The sequence below is a fragment of the Sinocyclocheilus grahami genome, unplaced genomic scaffold (genome assembly GCF_001515645.1).
Source record: "Sinocyclocheilus grahami isolate Dianchi unplaced genomic scaffold, SAMN03320097.WGS_v1.1 scaffold49.1, whole genome shotgun sequence".
NCBI lineage: Eukaryota > Metazoa > Chordata > Actinopteri > Cypriniformes > Cyprinidae > Sinocyclocheilus > Sinocyclocheilus grahami.
Window position 1 is genome coordinate 903,616 of NW_015505228.1, and position 26,490 is coordinate 930,105.

Genomic DNA, 26,490 nt, shown 5'->3' on the forward strand with positions numbered 1-26,490 from the left:
CACACACACACACACACACACACACACACACTGTATTGCCAGAAGTATTGAGACACCCCCTTCTAATGAGCAGGTTTGACTGCTTTAGTCATTTCCATGAGTACAAATCTCAGTGTTTAAGCATATAACGATATTCTAGGGAATTGTGCTTCTAATTTTATAGCAACAGTTTGGACAGGGCCCTTTTTTATTCTAACATGACAATGCCTCTGTGTATAAGACAAAGTTAAGAAAAGAAATGATTGATTCAGTCAGTGTGGAAGAACTTGAGTGGTCTGCAGAAACCCCAGCTGAACACCTCTGGCGTGATTTTAAATGCTGACCTTGAGCCAAAAACTCAACACCAATGACTTGTACAAAAGTATTGGGACACCCCACAGAAAAAGGCACTTCCAAAACTGTAGCTACAAAGATGGAAACAAAATTCATGTATTTAAAAATTGTATTTCCATCTCTTTTGCAACAGTTTTGGAAGTGTCTAAAATGACTTTACTCATATCCTTTTGCATTTAAATCTTGATTAACCAATCCTGCCGTTCATAAAGAACTTTGTTTTCCTACCTCCAGGAGTGCATCTATTATTGCCTTGTTTATCTAAAAGTGCTCTTTTCCTTTAAAACTAGCCAACAAGCCATATGTGTTGACTGTGAAAGACAGTATGCTTTAATTATATGCATTTATGGTGCAATTGCTACATTTTCGTTTTCATATGTACTGTATAAACGAGCGCTGAATGGTTAAACACTGGCAAGAATAAAAAAGTAATCCAAAAAACTTTACTTGTATAAACTTTAGTGACGACGTGACACTGCCTCGATTGTGCAAGTGACAATTCCTGTGTCGACTGTGCAGCGTGCAGCTCGCTTATAGACAGACGCGATGTGTGGTGATTTGAAGTAGGGCTGCACGATAAATCGCATGCGATATTTAATGAGCATCTTGTCAGTAAAGCTGTTCTGTAATCAGCGGTAAATCTCCATCACCTGCGGGATTCACATGGAGCAGCATTAACTACACAGAGCTGTTGTTCACCGACAAGCTGCGCAAAACATGCGCAAAATATGATCGTGGTTTTGCGCAGCTTGTCAGCGAACAACGGCTCTGTGTAGTTAAAGGGATAGTTCACCCAAAAATGAAAACTCTGTCATCATTTACTCACCCTCATGTCGTTCCAAACCTGTATGAGTTGCTTTCTTATGTTGAACACAAAATAAGGTATTTTGAAGATTGCTGGTAATCAAACAGTTGGTGGTTGCCATTGACTTCCATAGTAGGAAAAAAATACTGTGGAAGTCAATGGTAACCACCAACTGTTTGAAGCAACTCATACAGGTTTGGAACGACATGAGGGTGAGTAAATGATGACAGAATTTTCATTTTTGGGTGAACTATCCCTTTAATGCTGCTCCATGTGAATCCTGCAGGTGATGGAGATTTACCGCTGATTACAGAACAGCTTTACTGACAAGATGCGCATTAAATATCGCATGCGATTTATCGTGCAGCCCTAATTTGAAGCCATTTGCGTATTTTGAGAAAGAAAGAGAGAGCGTGTGGTGATTCACTCAAGCTGTTTGTGAAATTACGTCTCACACAAGGTTTTCAAATTACTTTATATTACCCTAGTTAAAATGTTTTGATTCAATCAAACCAGTGACCACAGTGTAAAATAAATAGTAGATTTTCTCAGTAACACTTTATTAGTATAGTTTCATGGTATTAAAGAAAATACAATAAAGTTATAATTCTCAACTTTTATTAAAATATGAGCAAACATTATTACATGTATAATGCAGATAAGGAAAGGATCACCAGGGTCATTTTCACAGGTCATGTGACGCTACTTGATTTTTGTTACAGTCAAATTACCCTAATTAACAGTGGTATCAAGCTTCAAATGTGGAGTAAATTTTCATGAAAAGCTTATCATCCCTTTAAAAGTATTTCATTCTCATTTGTTTCAGTATCTGTATAACAATAAAAAAGATAACTGTAACAATTTACCATAAGATTCCATTGGCTAACCTTAGATTACACTAGTTAAGGTGAAATAAAACACAGACTAAAAATACTTCTAAAGCAATTATTAATCTTAGTGTTAATTTCAGCATTTACTAATACATTGTTAAAATCAAAAGTTGAATCTGTTAAAAATCAATCTGAGCTAAGATGCACTAACATTCAACAGTTTAATTTGTATTAACAACAATTATGTTATGCTTATTGTTAGTTAATGCTAACTAATGGGACCTTTTTGTAAAGTGTTACTAAGATCTCATTTGTATTCAGTGACCAGAGTGGGTTTGGATGTTTTTGACACTTAGAGAAATGCGGGCAGTAGCTCTGAAGGTACAGAGGATTCAGACTTCTCCGCTGAGCACACAGACAGCTCCGAGAGTGACGTCCACACGGTGAGAAACACCCGCCTCACTCGCTCCTCACTGCGCCTCAGCCGCAACTCGCAAGGTAAGACTGATCACTTACTTAGAGCTCTTCAGTAAAAGTATAGATTTACTAATAATGATGCTAACAATAACTTTGGGCTGTGGAAATGATGAAATTATAAAATATTAATGTCATTTTTTTTTATACCCTTAATAAATTTTTTTTTAAAAGGTTTACATCTTAGGTAATGGGTTGACTGGTAAGCATGATGGATGGAGAACAAATAACAGAAGAATGAGCGAATAAACCTGAGAGCTTTGTTTCTAGATTCCAGTCCTGTGGGGAACCCGTCTGCCCCGGTTTCAGAGGAGGTGGTGAACTATTCCACCCGTCGCGTGACTCGTAGTCAACAGCAGGGGCTGACAGACTTGCCCAAGAAATACCCCTTGCGGCAGAGTCGCTCTTCTGGCTCAGACACGGAGCAGCATGGGGAAATCTCAGAGAGGGGTAGGAGGAGAAAACCGCATGGTTCTTCACTCATGCCTTCCCTCATTTGAGTATCTCCATGCTTTGCTCTGCTCACATGTGCTTCTCTTCATTCGCTTAGTTATTTTTTTCTTCACGGCTCATCACAGATTTTCCTCAGTTCATACAACATGTTAACCATTCAAAAGTTTGAGGTCAGTAAGAATGTTTTTTTCCTTTTGTTTTGAAATTGTCTATTAATCAAAGAATCCGGAAAACAGTTTCCAAAAAATATTAAGCAGCACAACAATTTTCAATGTTGATAATAAGAAATGTTTGTTGAGCACCATATAAGCATATCAGAATGATTTCTGAAGGATCATGTGACACTGAAGACTGGAGTAATGATGCTGAAAATTCAGCTGTGCATCACAGGAATAAACTACATTTTAAAATATATTACAATAGAAAACTGTTATTTGAATCTAATAATATTTCACAATATTTCTGTTTTTACTGTATTTTTGATCAAGTAAATGCAGCCTTGTTGAGCAAAAGAGACTTCTTTCAAAAACATGTTAAAAACCTTACTGACCTTAAGCCTTGAAATGGTAGTGTACATAATTTTCATAATTCTTTAAGATTTAAACTTTTAATTATTTGAAGTAATGCATTAGACTTTCATAATATCTAATTTCATGTAATTTTTGTGGCTTCTTAAGATGTGTTAAATTTGAATAAAATTAAGTTTAAAATTAGATTGAAAAATTAAAGTTTATCTGAAGTAAACAAAAATATTTTGTTTATATTGTCATGAATTACAGCAACAATCAAAATTTTATAATTGATAGATGCCATTTTTAACATGAATGATCATCATTGATACAAAAAAAAGTTTATACTACAGATTACTAATGGATATAATGTGATTGACATTTTAATCTCAACTTTTGAGAGACATGGTTTGAACGGTATGTGGTTAACTACACCTTCACTTTAACCTCCTCTTGTTTTTATTGTTTTATTCTTCCTTTTCTCTGTAGTTTTTGCCATTTTCAATTTATTCATGTAATGATATACACCTTATTCCATTCTTAGATTTCATTCAGTCCCGTTTTCTGTTGTGTTGGTCATCCAGACATTAAACAAAGCGCAGACCATGATGAGTCCCCACCCAGGACGCCCACAGGAAACGCTCCTTCCTCTGAGTCTGACATCGACATGTCCAGCCCAAACGTGTCTCATGATGAGAGTCTGGCAAAGGAGTTGTCTCTGAAAGAATCCGGCCTTGCTCACCGGCCCAAACGACGACGCTTTCATGAGAGCTACAACTTTAACATGAAGTGCCCCACACCTGGTTGTAATTCACTCGGTAATTGGATTCCAGGTCCTTCATCTTAATTGTTAAGAATATTTACACTAGCATTCAAAAATTTGTAGTAAGATTTGTTGTTTTGGGGAAAAAAAGTCTGTTATGTTCACCAAGGCTGCATTTATTTGATCAAAAATACAGTAAAATTGTGATTATGATTAAAAATAACTGTATTCTATTTTCATTTATTGCAATTTATTCCTGTGATGCAAAGCTGGATTTTCATCAGCCATTACTCCAGTCTTCAGTGTCACATGATCCTTCAGAAATCCTTCTAATATACTGATTTTGTGCTTTGAAAACATTTCTTATTATTCATGTTTTTATTTATGAATGTTGAAAACATTCATTCTTTGATATTTAGGAAGTTAAAAAGAGCAGCTTTTATTTATATTGGAAAACTCTTGTAGTCCTTATGAATGGCTTTACTGTCCATTTTGATCCATTTAATGTGTTCTTGCTAAATAAAAGTATTTGTTTCTTTTAAAACAATTAATTTACAAAAACCAAACTTTTGAATGGTAGTGTATTTGTTTCATTTATGTATTAATAGTGGCTTTACTTTTCTTCTAGCAGGATTGTTTTGTGTTCAGGCTTGTTTAAATGCTTAAACATTTAAGTTCAACCTTAATTCGTCCTTCAGGACATTTGACAGGGAAACACGAAAGGCACTTTTCAATATCTGGATGTCCACTGTACCATAACCTTTCAGCAGATGAGTGTAAGGTAATGCTCATGCGTGTCATTTTGACTAAACCTTTAGCCAGATTTATTGTGCTTAAACAGCAAGGTTTACCAAAAAATCAAACCTTTTACTCAGGTGAAGGCAAGCTCTCGAGATAAACATGTGGAGGAGAGGACGCTGTCACAGCGGCAGGATGAGAATCGGCACTCCGCTCGGCAACAGGTAAAGCTGCGCACCGAGTATTTAACGTCCTGCCTCTTGGACCGGTATGTGCCCTAGTAGTGACCCCCAATGTTTGACATTCTCTTAAGAGCTGCTTTCAGATTTTATGTGCAGTGAACATTGCATGTTAATGAGCCTCAACTAGCGCTCACATTCTCTGAGTTACCTCCCCTCCAGGCCCAAACGGAGCGACAGCTGCGGTATAAAGAAAAGGTGACAGAGATGAGGAGGAAGAGAAACTCCGCTCCTTTTAAAGAGCAAAAAGACAAGTATACAGTGAGTGTCACATGCTCCATATTTGCAGAAACCCCGTAGCAGATACATGTATCGGTTTCTGAGCTCTCGTTGTTTGACTCCCTCCAGGAGCACAAACAGACCCATGGCAGCAGTCATGAGCCTCTGCTGGAGAACATCACAAGTGACTATGACCTGGAGCTGTTCAGAAAAGCCCAGGCATGTGCTACGGATGATCTTGTAAGAGAGAAGACCCATCTCATTTTCTCCCTCTTGTTTTCTCCTTTTCCCTCTCTTTTTCATGAATCTGTAAAGATTGCGGTGGGCTGAGCCTTCTCACCACTGCATTCTGGGTTTTGCGATGGGCCTACGTTGGACTCTTCCACTGTAGCCCCCAAACTGCTGCCATTCTCTCATCTGTTGCATATGGGTGTTACTCAAAGTTTTAAGCAACATACTTTATCTGTCCTACCTTAAAGGGGTCATATGATGCGATTTCAATTTTTCCTTTCTCTATGGAGTGTTACAAGCTCTTGGTGCATAAAGAAGATCTGTAAAGTTGCAAAGACTAAAGTCTCAAATCCAAAGAGATATTCTTTATAAAAGTTAAGAGTCAGCCACGCCTACCTAAAACGGCTCGTTCTAACACGCCCCCACATATCTAGGTCACGATGTGGGAAGATTTGCATAATGCCACCCAAATGTTCACGCAAAGAAAGAAGGCGTAACTTTTATTCTCGCTGTAGTATTGTTGTTTCAGCCGCCATGTTGTAAAGACGCTGTGTGCTTCGTTGTGAAAGCGAAACTACTTTGTTTGGTCTTCCAAAAGAGGACGATATCTGCTTCCAGCTGATGTGCTGGTTGCTGAGGAAATACTACATCTTTGCGCTGTGGATCGCCGGATCGGCTTTCACCGTGGATGAAGTGGAGTCCAGCCCGGAGTCGGCACATGTCCTTCCGGACACTCCTTCGTCGAAATCGCCGGCCACGCCGTTCTGAAGCCCACCCGCTTCTGCTCACTCTAACCCTCCCGCCGTTCCTCACGCTAGCAGCCCGGCCTAGAGTAGAGCTTGTTGTTTGTCATTTCACATTTCATTACACCAAATACACAAAATAATGTTCTTTTTAGCAGCATCATATGACCCCTTTAAAGGAACAGCTCCAAAAATGAAAACTCTGACATTTACTAACCCTCATGGCATTTCAGTCCTGTATAGTATTATCTTCTAGAGCTTGACTGAAAAGAAAATAACAACAAAATTGAGTAAATAATAGCAGAAATATTTTTGGCTGAACTGTTCCAAAAAATATATATAATAATAATCTTGAGTAGGCATTACATGCACCTTCTTATTTTCTCCAGCTGATTTCTATCTTAACTTTTAATTTAACTCTTACATTTCTACATTCCCTTCTGTTTATTAATTAGTACTGTCTCTGAAAATGTACACCTCCATTCAAAAGTTTGAAGATCAGTAATATGTTTTTTAAAGAAAAAAGTATCTTATGTTCACCAAGGCTGCATTTAGAACTGTTTAAGTAACTGTTTACTATTGCAATTTATTCCTGCGATGGCAAAGCTGAAATTTTAGCAGTCATTACTCTAGTCTTCAGTGTCACATGACCTTCAAAAATCATTCTATATACTGATTTGTTGCTTAAGAAACATTTCTTATTATTATCAATGTTGAGAACTGTTGTATTGCTTGGAAACTGTGATACTGTAATTTTTGTTTGGTCCGTTTGATAAATAGAACGTTTGTAGAAAGAGTGTTTATAAGAAATAGAAATCATTTATAACATTATCAATTGTTTACAGTCAAGTTTAATGCATCCTTCCTGAATAAAAGTATTTCTTTCTTTCTTTCTTTCTTTCTTTCAAAACAAAAAAAATCTTACTGTCCCCAAACTTTTCAACTATAGAGTATCTCTCGATCTCGTCCTCAACCTCCTCATTCATGAATCTTCTTGTGGTAGGCTTCAGGGTTTTTCCTTCTATCTCTGTGCCGTCATTCCCTCCAGTCAGACCTGTGTTTCTCCCACCCTTCATTGGTCCTTGCAGGAAAAACTCCGGCTGCAGGGACAGGTCACGGAGGGCGGCAACATGATAAAGACCATTGTGTTCGGCCGCTACGAGCTGGACACCTGGTACCACTCGCCGTACCCCGAAGAGTACGCCCGCCTCGGCCGCCTCTACATGTGCGAGTTCTGCCTCAAATACATGAAGAGTCAGACCATTCTGCGACGTCACATGGTAACTCTTTCACACGTTCAGTTTAATTTTCAGTCTTCAAAATTCTTCAGTTCTGATTCTTAAGTTTTGTCCAACCTTGAATCAAAATGTTGAAAAGTGTGTTTTGTATTCACACATACACCTCTTTCTTATCTCACTTTTAATCAGGCCAAATGTGTGTGGAAACATCCACCAGGTGATGAGATTTACAGAAAAGGGGTTATATCTGTTTTTGAAGTGGACGGCAAGAAGAACAAGGCAAGAACAAAGACATTCCACAACGACTCTTGATTTTGAATTGGCTAACTGCAGGTCAGTAATTTGCAATCAATACTTGATTCTGCCTTGACACTGTCATTTGCCTTTTGCAGATCTATTGCCAAAACCTGTGCCTGCTTGCCAAACTCTTCCTGGACCACAAAACGTTGTATTACGATGTGGAGCCGTTCCTCTTCTATGTGATGACTGAAGTTGACAATACCGGCTGCCATCTTGTAGGATATTTCTCCAAGGTACTCTGTTAGTGACTCCAGTGCACATTAAGCTTCAGTTACCATGCACACTTGATTATTTTGTAGTAATCAAAATACGTATCTGGGTTTAGGAAAAGAATTCATTCCTGAACTACAATGTCTCCTGCATCCTGACCATGCCACAGTATATGAGGCAGGGTTATGGCAAGATGCTGATTGATTTCAGTGAGTGCAGTAGATCTAGACATTTGTATGCTTTTTATATGTTATGTCATTACTTTGTTAAGTTAAACAAGATTTCAAATGGTGATGTGAAAGGTACAATTGCAGTCATAGAATACATAATTTGTGCCATGTCATTTTGTTTTAGAAAAAACATTTAGGAACATGTTAGAATAGTTATTTTACCATATGGGCATGTGCACTTTTTGATGCTGCAGTTAATGGAAGACATGAATGTGTTAATGTGTGAATGGCTTGTTTGTGCACAGGTTACTTGCTGTCCAAAGTAGAGGAGAAGGTTGGCTCCCCTGAACGGCCTCTCTCTGACCTGGGACTCATCAGTTATAGGAGTTACTGGAAGGAAGTGCTCCTGCGCTACCTGAACAACTTCCAGGGCAAAGAGATCTCCATTAAAGGTACTTAGTGTTATGTTCAGTACTTTGAAAAAATCAATTAATTAATTATTTAAAAATAAATTATTTTATTCAGCATAGATGCATTAAATTAATCAAAGGTGACAATAAAGACATTTAGAATGTTAGATGTAATGGATGCTTAAAAATTCCGTTTTCCAATCACAGGAATAAATTACATTTAAAATGTATTCATATAGAAAACAGTTATTTTAAACTGTTATAATATTTCACGATATTGACTGTATTTATATAAATATGCAGCCTTGGTGAGTATAAGAGACTTCTTTCAGTAGTGTGTGTTCCTTTATCTTCCTTTCCTATTTGTGGATGTAACACTTAATATTATGAATAATTGTTTTCATTCTTTGTCATATATTAACACTTGGGAGCAGAAATCAGTCAAGAAACAGCTGTCAATCCTGTAGACATTGTCAGCACTTTACAGAGGCTTCTTTCAGTAGTGTGTGTTCCTTTATCTTCCTTTCCTATTTGTGGATGTAACACTTAATATTATGAATAATTGTTTTCATTCTTTGTCATATATTAACACTTGGGAGCAGAAATCAGTCAAGAAACAGCTGTCAATCCTGTAGACATTGTCAGCACTTTACAGTCACTCCAGATGCTGAAGTACTGGAAAGGGAAGCACCTGATCTTAAAAAGACAGGTAACTGTAATTGTAAATGTAATGTCTGTAGTCATTTTAGCAACAGACTGTTTACATGAATTACAGGCTTGTTATTTTGATTATTTTGTGTGTGTGTGTGTGTGTGTGTTTTAATGCATTTAAATGGTTGAATGATTTTTAGGATCTGATTGATGATTGGAAAACCAAAGAAACAAAACGTGGAAGCAACAAGACTATTGACCCTACGGCCTTGAAGTGGAGCCCACCCAAAGGAACCTAAGACAATAATCTGCATGCTCTTCACTGTTTGCTGTAGTTCAGCAGGTCTTGGTCACTATTAGAATAGCTCAACACATAGGAAAGTGTTTTCTTTGTTACAAGTAAGGCTGCAATCCTAACGGTGTCCTGTACGTGTCACATGGTTCAGTTAAAACATTTCGAGTTACCTTAACTGTTCTATTCTATTTTTTTGAAACATGGTTAACATTTCAACAAGCATGGTAGAACTGCTGTATCCACTTTGCTTGATCCAGTTCTGATAGGGATAAACAAAAGAAAGGTTTACAAAAAAAGTTTTTTTTGGTCTCTCAATGCAACATTTTATTGCAACATGCATTACACATTTACCTTTTAGGAATGTCTGGAAAATGTGATCAATCATCTTATGACTCTGTGATACTAACTCCCATGGGTCTAGAAAATAAAACAGTGTCAGAAACCTTAGTGTGGTACCATATTTAATTTTTGAAAGAAATGAAAACGAGGCTGTGAAGAACAGAAGTACAGGGCATTCAATAGATTGTATATTGTATTCAACAGATTTAACAACATACCGACTGTTCAGCCGACAATATGTCAGCCTTGCTTTCATCTGCATTAATTTTAATTTGGTGTCTTAACCTGACTAACCTGACAAAGAAAAGAAGCTACCATCCCTTGATCAGCAAGCGTAACCAGTACTATGCATCTAAAGATAGATATGAAATGAAGATCTCTAGTAATTAGTGTACCGTACCTCCATTTTTTAGCTTCAGAATCTAACTTGCTCCTGAAATACAAGGTCACAATTAAGTACTATAAAACAAAACATCTTCCCAATCTGAATGGCTGGTCAAATATTACCCTTTGAGCCAAGCAAAAAGTATTCTTCCCAGCATCCCAGTTCCATCTGAAAAAAAGAGGGAGAAAATGGTTAGAAAAGCATGCATTCAAAAATAAACAGAAGTAATTTGTGCACATACCCCTAAGCAGCCACGTTATTGTAGCTGCTGCAACTGTTGCTTCTTGATTTCCAACCCCAACACCCCTCAGTGAAGCCTGAGTGGCGAGTGTGCCAGACAGAGAGCTAGAAAATGCCTTGGAAAACAAAAGACGGTGCTATAATATTAGTGTGTGTGTGTGTGTGTGTGTGTGTGTATATATATATATATATATATATATATATATACATATACATATATATATATACATATACATATACATATATTACATATATATATATATACATATACATACATATATATATATATATATATCAGGGGGGTCAGTAAGATTTTTTTTTTATTAAAGAAATTATTACTTTTAAAGTTGGATTCAATTGATCAAAAGTGACAGGAAATATATTTTGTTGTGGCAATTTTTATTTATTGCTGGAATACTTTTAAAAGCAAGTACTTCTGTACTTTTACTTAAGTAAAAATATCTCTTTACAACTTTTACTTGTAATGGAGTAATATTTGGCCAGCAGTATCTGTACTTTCACTCAAGTAATGGAGTTGTGTACTTTGTCCGCCTCCACCTAAATGCAGTAAACTATTTTGCCAAAAATCTTTATGTTTGGCTAATGAATTTTCCCCCAACAACAAAATCAAAGAATCTTCAGCACTACATGAGAGTCAGATCTATGGCACTTGTACCTGCACAGTGTCCCAGAGCTGATACTGTACGTAATCCTCACTGACACTCTCAGGATACCCCTGTGGCAGGAACACACTCTGGGAGAGGAGAGAGCAGTTAGTGATGTCTCAGAGTTTGTGTAAAGGATCTGAAAGACTTCCGTGTTTTTCTGTGTCAGTCGCGCACTTTAAACACGCCAGAGACTGAATCGTGCGCTGCATCCTTCTGTCTCTTCATCCTCCCATCCTTCAGCAGGTATTTCCACGACTCCTGAGCCATAGCGCTCTGTGGCAATCACCCCTTCACAGTCCTCCATCTCTGCCATCTGCACATCAGTCAACACGTGCGCATTAAACACAAACGCAAAACCAAAATCAATGACTTCAGGTCTTTTACTTTGAATTTTCACACTCAACTGTAACAGCAGTCTCACACATTGCACCTCGTGCACATTATCTCACAAAATATATTTTTGAATAAAATAGCGTTTTCTGTATGTTGTCACGCTGTGTAGGTTGCCATGCTAAGGACTAAAATGACTAATACGTGAAGGAGTTTCAGTAGATCTGACTGGAATCGCCCACCTCACCCACGACCCACGCTTCCGTGTTTAGACTGTATCGCTGCGTCGAGAGTATGTCGCGGCTTCTGATTGGCTCATGGAATTTTACGTAGACGCAATCAAAACAATACCAAACTAATTCATTTACTTAATTTCCTTATTTGTGTGGTTACATCATACACAATGATTTGTTTTATTTGGTTTGTAATTAAAGTACAGTATGTACAGTATGTGCAATAACCTTATAATTATTTATCACCCTAAACCCTAGTACATCCCTACAACTTATTTTATTCTATTCCTATTCCATCTATACCACATCCTGTACATACAATTTATATTTTTTTGTGGTTTATATTCATGCATGTGTATTTTATTCACATCTCATTTGTATTATCTGTGTGTTGTTGTTGGGCAGTAAATAGTTACTAATAATAACTATTTACTGCCCAACACAGAATAAGGCTACTTTTACTAGTTCAAAACAATCATGTAAAGCAATAGTTCTCAACCAGGGGATATATTTAGCTTGAACCAGGGGGCCTCAGCAAACTTGTTAAGATGACCTCAAATGATTTAAAATAAGCATTCCAAATACAATGAGCTAAAACAGCAACAAAAATATGATTTTATTACTTTATTACTTCAAATTCACCCCCTCACCTAGGATTCCCATCTTGTAAATAAGTAAGGACACGCATACTTATTTACATCTATTTACCTGTACACACATCTAATACCGTCTGTTGTCTATTTTGTATATTGTATATTTTTTTGTACTGTTTGTACTGTGGAAGCTTCTGTCACCAAAACAAATTCCTGGTATGTGTAAACCTACCTGACAATAAAGCTCTTTCTGATTCTGATTGTAGATGAGATGGTCTAATTACAAAAAGGGTTGTTTTTCTAGACTTGGAAGAAAAAAAAACATACAAGTGAGGTGATTTTCTCCATATTTGGACACATAGGATAAGTTGATGTATCAAGTGACATACCTGCATGCCTGGACTTGAACATAGCACCTGAAAAATGTTGACATAAATCTAACACTAAGGTCGTTTCCAAAGGAAGCAAATCAGAAATCTGTCAAAGAACATTCATGAAACATAACAGGCTCATAAATCATGCAGCTGTCCAATATTTCTGTCCAATTAAGAGATCAAACACATGCAATCTCTGTTTACGAACACAAGCCCTGCAGGGGCCTCAGCTTCCATCTCAGGAACTTGATTCTTGTGAGGCTGTGATTGCGTAAATACATAGAAAGAGAAATAAACAGTGAGAGAGAATGAGTAATAGCAGCATGAAGTCAAAGCGTCTGTGTTACAAAGTCTGCAGAAGCTACTCGTGATTCACAGGGACACCAAGGTGTGGTAAACAGACTGATAAACGTAAGAGCTAAAGAATGTGAGTGGAAGTACCTCGAGCTGAGTGGGAGTGAATAAGACAGTGGGAGGGAGCAAAAAGTGGAGGTGTGGTGTTTTTAATTCTGTCATTGTTGTAGCGAAGCGGTTCAAAACGTTTCCTTCACACTCTGCCTCCTCTAAGGTCGAAACTGGAGCTAAAGAAGCTGTACTATATAGTTCACATACATAATTGAAAACAAGAGGAAGTTTGGATGGGAAGTCGTCTCGAATCGAGTTGTGACAGCGACGTGTGACATCTTTTTCAAAGGACTCTAGAACTTCTGTCACTACATAAACTGAAAGAGTTATTAGCAGAGTACCGATCACCAGCCACTTTCTACTCAAGCAAAAACACCAAACTTATTTGGTTATTAAATACCTTTGGCTCTCTGGTCAACCTGAGGAATTTTGGACCCTTCTTCCCTCAAGATCAAGTCTGGGCGAGTCTGTAAGTACTGAGAGCTTAGGTTTCAATAACTGTGTTTCAACTGGCATGTTTTCCATTCCTGCTACCTTTTTAGAAAGATTATTATCTTTTTGGAGGCAGACTTTACACAGCCGAGATTTCGATTTATCACGACAGTCTAGCCAAAACTAGCAAGTGAGATCTGTCAACACTCTCTTGTAATACTGATGCCAGTTACTATCATGCCATGACTCTGTCTCTGTCCATACCGGTTTTTCAAGCCCCGGCACAATAAGAGATCATAGAAACGCACTTCACCTTAAATGCTTTAGAAAACCCCTTTGAAATTGTTCTAATATATATTTTTATTCCCCCTCTTATTTTTTATTTGTATTTTTTTTAAATACTCCTATCAAAACTGAAAGCAGAAAATCACTGTCAAGAACCAGTTAAACCAGCTTGCGATAAATCACTGCTTGGTGTTTAAAACTTGATTCAGACAAACTTGAACTACACTGTAACCATTGTAATATAAAGTACACTACAAAAGCACCAAAATACAGTAATGTGCCATTACTTCCATGCTGACTCCCTTATATTTATACTTTGTTATTTGTTACTTTGAACAGAGATGTGCGCAAACGAACTAAGAGAAGTGAAAGTTGAGGATGCTTTACTTGAACAGCCTGAGCCGAGGGCTGACTCGCACAGCATCACCTGTCATGACATCTGTAAGGACACAGACCATCGTAAACTAGCCATCTGCAGCATCATATGTGGCCTCTCCTGCTTTGGAATTATGTCCCTCAAGTACTCCGTCAAGGTAACTAATGCTGATCAGTGCTGTTTGATTGCATTACAGCACTACTATTGTAATAAGTATCACTAAGCTCTATTTAAACTTATATTTAAACTTAAATGGTTTAGTAACCCACCCATGCAGTCTCAGTAAAAGATTCAAGAGTGTAGACAAACACAAGATGTGAAATGAAAATAAACACTCCAACTGGCTTCCTCAAGTAGGCCTATTTTCATGACTGATGATCTTATTTAATTAACAGTTTGGGTTTGTTCTCATATACTGTACAGCTATTCAAAGACACTCAGCTGAGATCTGTTGCCAGTAATATAAGATACTGTTGGTAAAGATGGGACACAATGAAACAAGAGTACCATGAAACTTAACTGCAGTCAGTGATGAAAGAAATGTATGCATGCACTAATATAATCTAAGAATCGAGAGAAAAAAAAAGGAAATCTAACACCTTTCCTCATTTGTTTTCAGGCTCGAGAGACAAGAAAAAGACTTCAAAATGAAGACTGTCCAGAAACACGAGAGATGGTTAAGAAATACTCAGAAAAGGCGTGTAAATGGGGAATTGGGTCCATTGTAGCCTGGGTGGTTTTAATTCTCATTTTTCCATTGCTTCTGGGATTTCTGTCCTTTGTTGTAACCTTCATAGATTGACACAGAAGAAGCGTTTCTACAGTTAAATGAGCAACCAAAGCAAATGGAACTGTAGGAGTGCAGAAACAGACTCTTTCAGTGCTCACACCGGACACTGCATCTAGACCATCCACAAATGTAACTTGATGACAATAGGTTGGATATTAATGGTCATTATTTAAATTCTGTTTTGAAAGGTGCTTGCCCTTAGTTTGGATCAAAGGTCCACAACGTACTACCTATAACATAAGAGGATTCAACAGTTTGCACAAAGGACTAAATATTATTTGTATGCCTTTTGGGTAGCTGCAAAACATACTGGATTATATTAATGACATACTTTAAAAATACAGTAACTTTCAGGAATTTGTTACATGCATGAGATGGAGCCATGCATAAAACCATCAGCACTGTCCAGACAAAAGCAACTTTTACACTTCAGCAAGCTGATTTTATTTCTGCTCTTAAATTGGAAATGAAACATTGAGACACTCACAGAGAGCACGGCAGTCAAATGTTGAGATATGGATGTGGTTACATTATTAACATTCTGTTCTTGTAAATAAGTTGTACTGTTTCAATACCTTGTGCTTTTGATGTTTTGTACACTGCATGCATTTCAGATTTTGTAATAAAATGTGTAACAGTCAAAACGCACCTGCTCATTGTGAACTTCTTACAAACAACTCGACAAAACGGCAAAATACAAAACACAGTTCAATTGTATTCTATTAGAAATACAGAACGCAGACTTCTATACAAGTTTACACACAAACCATTCAACGTGTTCAAACACCACAAGCAGCATTATAAATCACTACATCAAAGAAGAACAAAAGCCTAAATTATGTGAATGGACTATAGATAGAGTACCTGAGTAAAAGCACAGAATGCACTGAAACCTTTAAAGCCTTTATGCTTCTAGATGAGAAGCATCAAGCATAATCTAAAAATTAACAATGCAAACTTTGTCTCACTGGTAACTCGCTGTATTCAGTGCTGTCACTACAAAGTCCTTTGTGGCGTCTCCTTTATAATGAAACCCACAGGCCATCCTGAGAGTGTATTAATAAGGCATTCGTCTGAACCAAAGAAGCTTAAATGTTTTAAAAGAGGAATATACTGAGCGAGGAAAGGTTTATGACTCTTCATTTGAAACACTTTCTGATACGGAGATGTGGTGAGTAGGAATGGGAGATATCTTAAGCCGCAGATTCATGTAAACAAGTGCTTTCTTTGAATGGTTATAAATGGACGAAACAGAATGGAGCCGTTTCTTGTTAAATCAGTCAAATCTACAAAATAAACACCATTACCTTGCAAAATATATAAAGCATGTGATGTATTCTTTACAGTACATCAGTAATAAAGCAGTTTACAGCTCTGCAAGTCTATTTATTGTCGCGGTGTTGAATTTACAGTCAATTTTAACATAATACATACAAATCCCATTGTTTGGTACAAAACAACCAAGATCTCTGCCTCAGCCCACAACCTGCTGAAGTGCCATCCAGGTGTCCAACTCCTCAAGTTTGGAGTAAAGTAGGGAGTCCAGCTGCGGCAAGGTGAGGCCATCCTCCACACTGGAAGAGCCCCCTACACCTCGTCTGGTTCTACAGATCCCAGCGGTCCTCTGGGCTCCACCCGCCGCCATTACACCAACCAGAGGTTTCTTGGGCTTCCTGGCAACACCCAGTTCAGGGAATTCGACAAAGCGCTTCACCTTTTTTTGGCCTACGACGGCCTGAGAGCCATCACGCCGGTTAAGAGGCACCTCAAATATGGTTTCCAAACGTCTGAAAGGGTTTGTAAAACTTGCTTCACTGATCAGAGTATAAAAGAGAAAGAATAAAACAGCCCACTAAAATCTCAAAACCTAACCGCATGCTCTCAATGTAAATTCAAGTCTTAAAGGGATAGTTCGGCTAAATAAATAATTTACTCACCTTCATGCTGTCCCAAACCCAAAAGTCTTGAAAAACAGAATATGATATTTTTAATGAAACCTGAGAGATTTCTGTCCCTCAACTGAAAGTCCAGGTAACAAAAACAGAAGATCCAAAAAGGTCATAAAGGTGTCATAAAATGAATCCATATGAATTGTGTGATTTAATCAAAGACTTGTTGAAGAGATATGAACGACAGAAACCGTCATTTAAAAAATATCTTAGTTTGTTTTTTTCCCAAGATTAACCAAAGCCCCATGGGTTTAGAACAACATGAGTGTGAGTAAATTATAATAGAATTGTAATATTTGAGTGAACTATCACTTTAATATACTACATATTAATGTAAATTGCATTTAAGACTGTAGCGGGTAGACATTAAGTCACTGGTGATGTGTGTATCAAACCGTGATATGTGGTATGAAATAAAACTATGGAATGATTAGTATAGTTAAATAGAAGAAAACTAAACGCACTAGCCCACATTTTTACTTTGGCAGCATAAGAACAGATTGAAAGCTTTAGAGCTGCACTAAAAAGCCACTGGGCTATTGGGATGTTCTGTCTGCCCCAATGTCTGAGAGTACTAGAAATCCTGAAGGTCAGTTAAATAAAGATATGATCATAAAATCAATAAATGCAACCAGTCTGAAAGGAGAGCCAAGCACTTCTGTCAGTTTGATTACCAAATATATAGAGAACCAATTATTAAGTTGATAGAGTAACTCCGTTATCCAGAAAACAAATCATTTGGAAAATGTCTCACCCATCAGGAGGTTTGCTGAAGTTTTTGTTTGTGTAGATTTCCTCCAAGCTGAAATCCTTCTTCTTTACTCTATAAAACACAAAACAAGAAATGTATCTTTCCTCTGCTGAAGTACAGACACACAGATTGTTATGACCAAGCCTATATATAACATTCTCTTCACATACACACCTGATGACCTTAGGAAGGCCCATAGGGGTGAGATTATTCTGAGGCTTTGGAATCTTTTTACGGATACGAATAGAGGACACCTTTCCATGCTGACCATCCTTGATCTCTGTCTGTTTACACGGAGAGCGAAGATGCAATTTGGATCAAGAAAAATTACACATTTTAGACCACAAACCAAAGTTAAGAGAAAACTCATACCTTGATTTCAGAGTCTGAAAATGCTTTCTCCTCTGAGATTCCTGCAGAGAGTTTAAGGTTAAAGTTGGATCTCTCTTCATCTATCGACTCCTCACACTCCATCTGAAGCACCCGACGGTCTCCTTCCAAAGAGCTTTGTGAAAACGCACTTGAGGAAAGGAAAAGTAGGATTTTAACAACTGCCTTGCATCTTTATTAACATCTTCTTATGGGAAAACGTCTGAGATCATCAGCATGATAGATTATACAATAGCAGGTCATAAAAAGCAAGCATACTCCGATAGGAAGGCTGGGAATTTGTTAAATTACCTGCAGAGTGATGACACAGAGGTGGAAGGTGTCTCAGGGCTGGGAGTGACAGAGGAAGGGCCAGTTGAAGCATGACAGGACGTGAGGGTGGAATAAAAGGGGGGACTGAAGGAGGATGGTGATGATGAGGTGACAAAACTGGAGGCAGCTGAAACACTGCCAGTGCTGGTGTCGCTAGCATGACTACGCCCTTGGCTTGAGCCTTTAGACAAGAACGCTAAAGGACTGGACAAAAAACACGAGGCAAGGGCTGTGAGGTAGGTGGAGGGAGAATAAGGGGAAGAGGGGCACAAAGGGCCACCCCGACTAGCAGGGTACACCTCCTTACGGAGACACAAAGGAGCAATTTCACGCTCAATCTCCACACTGCAGACGGTGTGCCGGCGAGTGCGCTTGGATGGAGAGTGAAGGTGGATGGGAAGTGGAGTGGGTGAGCTCTTTCTGCTGGGTGAGGTAGTGCTGTTGTCATGCGTGTGGGACCGGGGGAAATGGCAGTCACTGAATACTAGGGACGGGATTTCAGGGCAGGAGTAGCTGCGCAGGAGACGGCTGGGACCGCTACCTGACAACGATACTACTGGAACGGCTTCCGTCGCCTTTTCTTGGCTCGCTGCTTCACTGTTACCTCCAATAGCACCTCTCCTTTTTGCAACCGACCCATCTTTTTTTCTTGATCGGATTAAATTCTTTGTGGGTCTGCTTAGTTTTCTTTCTGAATGCACTGGAGCTGTCGAACCAGGCGACAGAAGTTCCTTTATTTCTTCTCTTTCGTTCAGTTCAGAAACACATGTCTCCTGCTCCTCAGCCGAAATAACAGATTGTTCGCTGCGCGGTAGTGTTCTTTTTGAAGGCTTAAGTGGTCCTGCTGGATCAACCACTGAAGTCACGCTGAATTCCTCAAACTTGTGATTGAGTGGACGAATGTGTCTCTTCTGCAAAGCATCACCTGTAATTTTAAGATGCCGTCTTGTATTTCGAGTTTCAATGGTCTTCTCAGACTCCTGTGACTGCATAGGATACTGAAACTCTTCTGATGAACCATTCATGGTATTGTCAATCAGGACATTCTGTGTACCATTTTGAGAGGATGTAGTATCAGTGGCATCATCTTCATTTCTAGAGGTCAGCAAAGTCCTACGTTTTAAATTTTTTCTCAACTGACTTCTAATTGTCTTGTCCTGTCCCATTTTATCTGAGGCCTCAACAGAATGTTTCATCTCAACATCTGCAGCATTACTAATACCAACGGGCACATTTGAGTCTTGGAGTGGTTGCATTATAGAAACCCCTTTCCTCTTTTTCCTAACCTGAACAAATGTTTCTTCCCCCTGGTTTATTTCCAATGCGATGTTATTGTTTTTTATTTTTCTATTCCTCGGAGGTCTTCCCTCTTTAGCATTCTGCAAATCACATTTCCTCCTTGCCTGCAAGTCTTTCTTTGTCTGAGGAGCTTCTCTGCATCTCTTTGGCCTCACTTCTCGGACAGAAATGGTCTTTGGAGGGTCTGATACTTCAGCCGAGTGGTGTGTCCACTCCATACTGTTTTCAGACGGTGATTCCTTCATCTCCAAATCCAGAGGCTTTGATCCGGTCACAAAAGTGGCCAGTTCAGTGGAGGTGGGTCCAGCCGACCTTGACAGATATTTCTTTCTAGGGCTTTTCCTGGTGGCCATACGTGAAAAGGATTCTTCGCTGCCAACTGTGCTTGTGCCTTTATCTATCAAATCAAAATCAGAAGAAGTGCTAAAAGAGGAGACTCCAGGATCAGGCTTGTTTACGCTACTGTCAGACACTGGTTTCAACAGGTTTGATGCCTCTTCTGAAAAGTTGGACTTACGATTATGTCCACAGGCCGTGTCAGTGCTACGGGTCTGTCTCTCACCTGACAGAGGATGCAGAACAACCAGCACATCCGTCTGAAAACTGGCCTGGCTGGACACACTCATGGCACTTGCAGAATTCAAAAGTTTGTCTGCGGACAGATTTGATTTAGTTCTGAGGAAAGGGCTCTGTGCTTTACAAGGACTGACATCACGTGTCACATCCTGAAGGACGGCTTGTGTCTGGCTTGAAGGACGGTCTATCTGATTTTCTTCATTTGATGATGCCTCGTTGTGCATTTGAATATGATCAAATACTGGTTCGTGGTTGTTACTTGTTGAAATTGTACAAAAATTCAGTCTCTGTGCAACTCTGTGGCGTTTTGGAGCAGTGCTGCACTGCACCTTTTCTGAAGAAGGCCTTTTTGGAAACAATCTATTTCTACATTTGTCAGTCTCGGCTTCCTCAGTTCGGGTTGAATTTTCAACATTTGACTCTATAAATTTTTCATGTTGATTAGGAAGTGCGATCAAGGACAGAGAGTCACTGGGCTTAAAAAGCCGAACAGGGCTCATGACAATCTCAGTAAAGCTAGCCATCTTGGATTTGAATGACTGTAGAAGTGGCCCAAACTCCCATCTTTTTATTGCTGAAGGGCTCTCTGGGGAATCCCTCTCCACTGGCTTTTGGCCGTGGCTTTGCTCCTTTGCATGGCTGCCATCTCCTAACTGTGAGCTCACAGAGGGTGATACCAGTTTGTGGTTTTCTTCTCTAAAATCAAGAAACAAAAGACATTTCAAGCATGTATGCTGGCTAAAATTACAGATCTTAATATTTTGTCTGATGCAGCATCACTCACTCTGAATTTTGCTCCTCCATCTCAGCTTCAACTCCAGAGCTTGTCTGAAAACAAGGGGGAAAAAAGAGAAGTGGATGAAGACATAGATTTTGCAAGTATTTTAGAATTAGTTAGTAAAAACTTCTACTTCATGACAAAAAAATGCCAACCTGCAACTTACAGTATAAAGTATTTAATAGATTTCACCTCACTGGACGAAAATTATTTAAAATGGGTTTTACTTCAGATTCAGAAACATGCTCACATTGTACACAAAACACCCCAGACACCTATTTTCATGTCATTTGGCATTGCACCTCAATAAAAAAATTTGGGAAAACGTTACTGATTCACTATCCAACCTTATGGGATGTCACATCCCATTGTCTCCCTCCCTCTTTATATTAGGTGACATATCCATAATCAATTTAAACAATACAAATAGTCAAATACTCCTAGTGGCTCTAACTGTCGCCAAGAAAACTATCCTCATGAACTGGAAATCAAGGAATACCATACATACTACATCTTGGAAAAACTTACTAATAGAGTAACTTATTCAAAATAATACAATAGAATTACACCCCTCTTGGTTATCTCTCATAAACCTCCAACAATCATGAATCCGCTGACCTTCTTTGTCTGAAGCCATCCTCAACGATACACCATCAATATCTAAACAAGATTGGGGGGGGAGGGAGGTCAGGAGGAGGTAGCAACACTGACTAAAATTAAACCTAATTAAATACTTATAAAAGATTAAATTAATTTTTCTCTCTCTGTCTCTTTCTCCCCACTTTCGTCTTCCTTTTTAAAAAAAAATATTTTTCCTCTTTCTCTCTCTTCCTTTCTCTTTCTCTTATCCTGCCTGTGGGCCCCAGTTGGCTGTGGCATCTCAGTCCCTGCCCTGTGTGGTTCGGATCAGTTGGGGTGATGTGGGGCCGAGGACCTTGTACCTCCTGCTTCTAACAGCTTTGCCCTGGATTTCTTGCCTCTGGCTGGTTCAGCACTACATGTCTTGCTTTTTTGATGCTTCACATATAACATGATATACATACATTTATTGGAACATAAACAAGGGAAAGAAGAGAGGGAAAGGGGAAAAAACTAATTACTTAACTAATCATACATACATGCACACATACTTACCATGCATGTATGTATGTATGTATGTATGCATGCGTGACGTGGGCATGGGGGCCTGGGCTTTGCACTGGGCTGGTTCCACGCTGCACGAAACAAAAATAAATAAAATAGGGTAAGCGTAGCATGTGTGTCGCGGCCGGGGGTGGGACTTTGGGCCCTGGGCCCCGCAGCACCTCTCCTTGATGGCCTGTCGTAGTGTGACATGGGCGGGGGTCTAACTTATGCCTTACAATACCTTACCATTTATAGCTTTATTATTATTATTATTATTATTAATATTGTTGTTAGTGTCGTTATTATTACTAATACTACTATTTGTTTATTTACTATTTGTAATCTTCCAACTTTCCCCTTATTTCTGATTAATTGAGTTCATTATTATTATTATTGCTAGCTACTACTATTAAAATTAATTGTCACCTTCCTCATTCACTTTCCTCCAACTTTTGTTATTAACGCAGCAATTATTATCATCATTATCATTATTATTACTATTATTGTTATGTCTGCTGTACTTTTTTACGTTCCTTTGTTTATATACTTCCACCCCCCACACCCAGTTAAACTAACACACACACACACACACACACACAAATCATGTTGGCTGTCATGAATGTTTTGTTGACCTTGGTCATTTTATATTTGATTTGTCATCTGTAAATAGTATATCTGTTTGTATAAAAAAAATTAAATAAAAAGTAGTTCATTTTTATATTTTACAAATATTATTTACACAAGACCTTGAAGAGACATTACAAATTGATTTTGAAGCAAAATAATATTTGAAAATCAGAAAGAGGTAAAAAGGTGTAGCCGAATGGAGAAACTACTTATCCTGTGAAGTATTTTGAACAAAATAACTCAATGTATATGTATAATATAAAACTACTAAAATCTTGTAGTTACTGATAACAAGTCACAACCCATGCAAAGCTTCACTGGTGTGTAGGTATTGCTGAGCAATTTAGGATTATGGCTAGGATAATTATTCACAAGGAATTTATCTTTTTTTTCAGAAAAAAAAGGTAAAAGAAAATATGTATACACCTAAGAGTTCATGGTTGATCAATATTCAAAGGGCTTATACATTAATGCTAAAAATGTATTTCACCATGGAGAAAAACAATAGGAGTTTTTTTTTTAACCTGTTGCACTCAATATGAACAAAGACAAAAGTCAGTAGCATCTGATATTAAAGTGAACTTAATTAACCGTGAAGATAGATTTTTCCCACATTTCTCATACCTGGGTTAACTTTTTGCTTTTGTGTAATTCCAAATACATTTAGTTGATATTAAACAACATAAATGACTTGCAGGTAAACTAGGTAAGTTTGGGGAATGAGAAATTTTCCTCCTACGGTCACCACGTAGAGAACAAGCGTAACTGGAGTCATGTGATCATAGAACCAGTGTGTCGACTAGTGGCAGAACTAAATGATTAGATGTAAAGTGCAAAACCCAAACAACACCCCTTTTGGTTTTACAACTCACTGTCTACACTTTTCTCCACTTTTGCATTTTTTTCTCTGAATGGCTCACAAAGGTGTGCCACTGTTAGTTCTATTGTGTCGGTCTTCCCTCCCTGACACCTTCATATGACTCTTATAACAGTAACACCTCATGATTATGACAAGCTATTTTACTCAAAAATATGATGTATGGTTATAAAAGTAATCAATAGACTGATCAATATGATGATTATTCCAATACTGGACGTCTTACAGACTGAGAGTTTTAGGGCTTTTTAGGGCTCTTTCCACTGGACTGTACCAGTGAACACAAGTCAACTAATGAACTTTGGGTTATTTCTGCAATATGACAGTTACAACACAAATAAGCTTGATGTATGTCCAACGTGAACACCTCCAACCAATAGAAGGCGGCAGAATAAAAGTTATTTTGAAATGGCTGATTAAGAAGTTAAGAATTTAGTCAGGTGGACCATTCATTAATTGTGGCAAACTAGATAAGTGAGACCAATAAAAAAAATAAAAAAAAAACTTATTACCAATTTTTGGTTAAAAAAGATTGATAAGAACAAGGTATAAGTATAGGTGCTTGGGTGGACAAAGACTTGGATGCGGTGACTATCATCTCGGCTTTGTTGCTCTGTACAATAAAGTCTTATTTTGCTATCTGGAACTCTGCTTCTCGAGCTTCACTGAGAAAACCATTGCTTGCTCCGACAGTTGTGACTTGAGTCTTGATAAAGAAGTAGTCAGATAATTGTGTTGCAGTGACCAAGGAGAACAGTGACAGAAGTGCTGAGGGATGACAAAAACATGAAATTACCATGCTGTTTTCGTCTTGCATGATGATGAGCTCAAGTGTTGAGACTGTGGTGACGGAGCCTCATCGTTGAGTCTCTTTTCTAGTCCTGAGACGCAGTCCACTCTTTCTGTTTGCCGCACTTATTTCTAAAGCATCACAACAGTGGAACAAGCAGGTCATTGGTTAACCACTTCACTTGAATTTACTAAGGATGAACAAAAGGATAGGAAAAGGTTAAACAAAATTATAGCTTGCAATTTAAATATGAAAATGAGTTAATAAATAACCTTTATGCAGTAATTGTCACATTAACTGCATACCCCTATTAGGAACAGTCACAAAACATGTAATAGTGCATAATAAAGACAAGCTATGCATAAGCAAAGCAGTTAAGTGTCAAATTATATAAGAGTACTAATCAACATATTAACTTTTAAAAAAGTGAACTTTTAAGTTAAAAAGCTATAATAAATGTCTGCTTGACAATACTTTAGCATCTGCTCTCCAACATTTCCTAGTCTACCAAAAACACAAATCTTGATCGAATAATTACGGGGATAGTGATTAAATGAATGATTAAAGGGACTCAAAAATTCTCATATCGTTCTAAACCCATATCGTTCAAAAGAAAGTATTTTGAAGAATACTGTGGCGACCAAACAACAACATAGCCCACCAAGACATTTCTCAAAAGATCTCGAAATAATATCAGACAGGTTTGGAATGACATGAAGGTGAAGAAATGATTCTGAAAATGAATATTTCAAAATAACGTCTTGATCATAATGTTTCCATTTGGTACCTGTGTGAGAAGTAGGTAGTACTGTAACTGTATTGTAATAATACTGTCATGTGCTTTTGAGTGTGTATCTCTTATCAAATCTTCTCGTTCACGACCACTGAATGATGTATTAACAGGTGTAAGGCTGTGATTACAGTACTGACTCGCGTGTAAGCTTTTATTAATTTCACATGCTGACTTACCAATCTTTCATTGAGCTAAAGGACAAATCAACACAACATAAACGCCTAGCAAAAAATACAATAAAAATAAATAAATCTAATCCGAAATGAAATCGAAAGCCTTGAATTAGTTCTCACACACTGATGCCGTGTACGGTGAGAATATAATATTGTCCGTGTTTGATTAAACGCGGTTCTGTCGTCAGGGCATTTAACGTTACTAATAGCGGCGAATAGGATAATTAACTCGCAAACTGTTCACCTACACATCGAAGCGTCGAGCTCACTAACGGGCAGCACTGCGTTGAAAGCCGGTAGAATTTGTTTTCTAATATTTTGCTTGGAGATCAAACTTAGTATGGAATTAGATGTTTTAACAGAAGTATAACCAGTTTTCTCGTCGTTTTAATGTGTTATAGTCTCGACATTCAGCACTACTGTACCGAGAAGAGATCAAACAACGGCAGTCTCACATCTCAAGCGGAAAAACAAGCCATAACCGCAGTCAACCAGATTCCCAGCTAAATTCTCAAAACACAACAGACGAAACCGTACTAATTCTTCAGGAGTTAGTCATTAATTACGTTGCCCAGCAGCCGCTCTGTTAGAAATGTAACGTTACGTTCCCAGACACTGGTGCGGTTTTGTGTACGTCGTCGACGTAAATTGCGGCTAGCTGGGCTATGCTGCTATCTACGCGCAAACCCGTCAAATACATTGCATTAAAAGGGTATTTTACTATCTTATACTTCAGACACAGATGAAAATTATAGAACTAAAATACACACTAACCTAAACTCGTCTGAGGGGAAACGTGCGGTGAGGCTGTGAAAGCATCTCCTTCAGGCGTTGTTTCTAAAACACCGATGTTTGTGTGACATTTCCATGCCGGACTGCGCCCGAGTTTCACCATCGCACTGACTGTTCAGACCTATCAATCGGTGCTAGCGTGTTCCCGGTCGGTCGAAGAACCAATCAGAAGCTCGCCAAGTATGAGAATGTCCCGC

General features: G+C 38.3%; 2 protein-coding genes and 1 long non-coding RNA gene across 6 annotated transcripts in view; 2 read left to right on the plus strand and 1 right to left on the minus strand.

The window, feature by feature from the left end:
* Nucleotides 1-9,761, plus strand: part of LOC107582986 (histone acetyltransferase KAT7-like) — a 10,394-nt gene extending 633 nt beyond the window's left edge. The window contains exons 2-15 of the mRNA XM_016269035.1: nucleotides 2,325-2,466; nucleotides 2,713-2,892; nucleotides 3,989-4,222; nucleotides 4,866-4,948; nucleotides 5,043-5,129; nucleotides 5,307-5,405; nucleotides 5,493-5,603; nucleotides 7,426-7,617; nucleotides 7,765-7,854; nucleotides 7,968-8,108; nucleotides 8,201-8,294; nucleotides 8,561-8,707; nucleotides 9,268-9,374; nucleotides 9,517-9,761. Coding sequence (XP_016124521.1) covers nucleotides 2,325-2,466; nucleotides 2,713-2,892; nucleotides 3,989-4,222; nucleotides 4,866-4,948; nucleotides 5,043-5,129; nucleotides 5,307-5,405; nucleotides 5,493-5,603; nucleotides 7,426-7,617; nucleotides 7,765-7,854; nucleotides 7,968-8,108; nucleotides 8,201-8,294; nucleotides 8,561-8,707; nucleotides 9,268-9,374; nucleotides 9,517-9,615 — 1,806 coding nt within the window. The 3' untranslated portion in view covers nucleotides 9,616-9,761. The remainder of the gene's footprint in view (nucleotides 1-2,324; nucleotides 2,467-2,712; nucleotides 2,893-3,988; nucleotides 4,223-4,865; nucleotides 4,949-5,042; nucleotides 5,130-5,306; nucleotides 5,406-5,492; nucleotides 5,604-7,425; nucleotides 7,618-7,764; nucleotides 7,855-7,967; nucleotides 8,109-8,200; nucleotides 8,295-8,560; nucleotides 8,708-9,267; nucleotides 9,375-9,516) is intronic.
* A 676-nt stretch (nucleotides 9,762-10,437) lies between these two features.
* Nucleotides 10,438-26,404, minus strand: LOC107582987 (uncharacterized). Of its 4 annotated transcripts, XR_001608998.1 has the most exons (11): nucleotides 26,276-26,404; nucleotides 24,542-24,666; nucleotides 21,123-21,166; nucleotides 18,443-21,034; nucleotides 18,134-18,281; nucleotides 17,936-18,045; nucleotides 17,765-17,833; nucleotides 11,418-11,556; nucleotides 11,252-11,329; nucleotides 10,577-10,691; nucleotides 10,438-10,503 (listed from the first exon to the last, which is right to left on the minus strand). XR_001608998.1 is itself a non-coding variant. In XM_016269038.1 (9 exons), the coding sequence occupies exons 2-9, from the start codon at nucleotides 24,560-24,562 to the stop codon at nucleotides 16,536-16,538; spliced, it is 3,294 nt and encodes a 1,097-aa protein (XP_016124524.1). In that variant the 5' UTR covers nucleotides 24,563-24,666; nucleotides 26,276-26,404; the 3' UTR covers nucleotides 14,947-16,535. The 4 variants fall into 4 exon arrangements, 3 of the variants coding, with proteins under 3 accessions (XP_016124524.1, XP_016124522.1, XP_016124523.1); XM_016269038.1 differs by lacking the exons at nucleotides 10,438-10,503; nucleotides 10,577-10,691; nucleotides 11,252-11,329; nucleotides 11,418-11,556 and adding an exon at nucleotides 14,947-16,875 and having other exon boundaries at nucleotides 18,443-19,928; nucleotides 19,959-21,034; XM_016269036.1 differs by lacking the exons at nucleotides 10,438-10,503; nucleotides 10,577-10,691; nucleotides 11,252-11,329; nucleotides 11,418-11,556 and adding an exon at nucleotides 14,947-16,875.
* On the plus strand, nucleotides 13,276-14,958 carry LOC107582991 (uncharacterized). Its single transcript, XR_001608999.1, has 3 exons — nucleotides 13,276-13,647; nucleotides 14,235-14,428; nucleotides 14,891-14,958. It is a non-coding gene; the product is annotated as an uncharacterized lncRNA (long non-coding RNA).
* Nucleotides 26,405-26,490: the final 86 nt, after the last annotated feature.

What these genes read in the sequence shown, in the direction of transcription:
- LOC107582987 (XM_016269036.1), bottom strand. Translation starts at nt 24,562, where the DNA reads ATGCAAGACGAAAACAGCATG. An exon ending in TGCAAGACGAAAACAGCATG is followed by an intron (nt 21,167 to 24,541) that starts GTAATTTCATGT and finishes CCTTGTTTTCAG; the next exon opens with ACAAGCTCTGGAGTTGAAGC. An exon ending in TCTGTGTCATCACTCTGCAG is followed by an intron (nt 18,282 to 18,442) that starts GTAATTTAACAA and finishes CCTTTCCTCAAG; the next exon opens with TGCGTTTTCACAAAGCTCTT.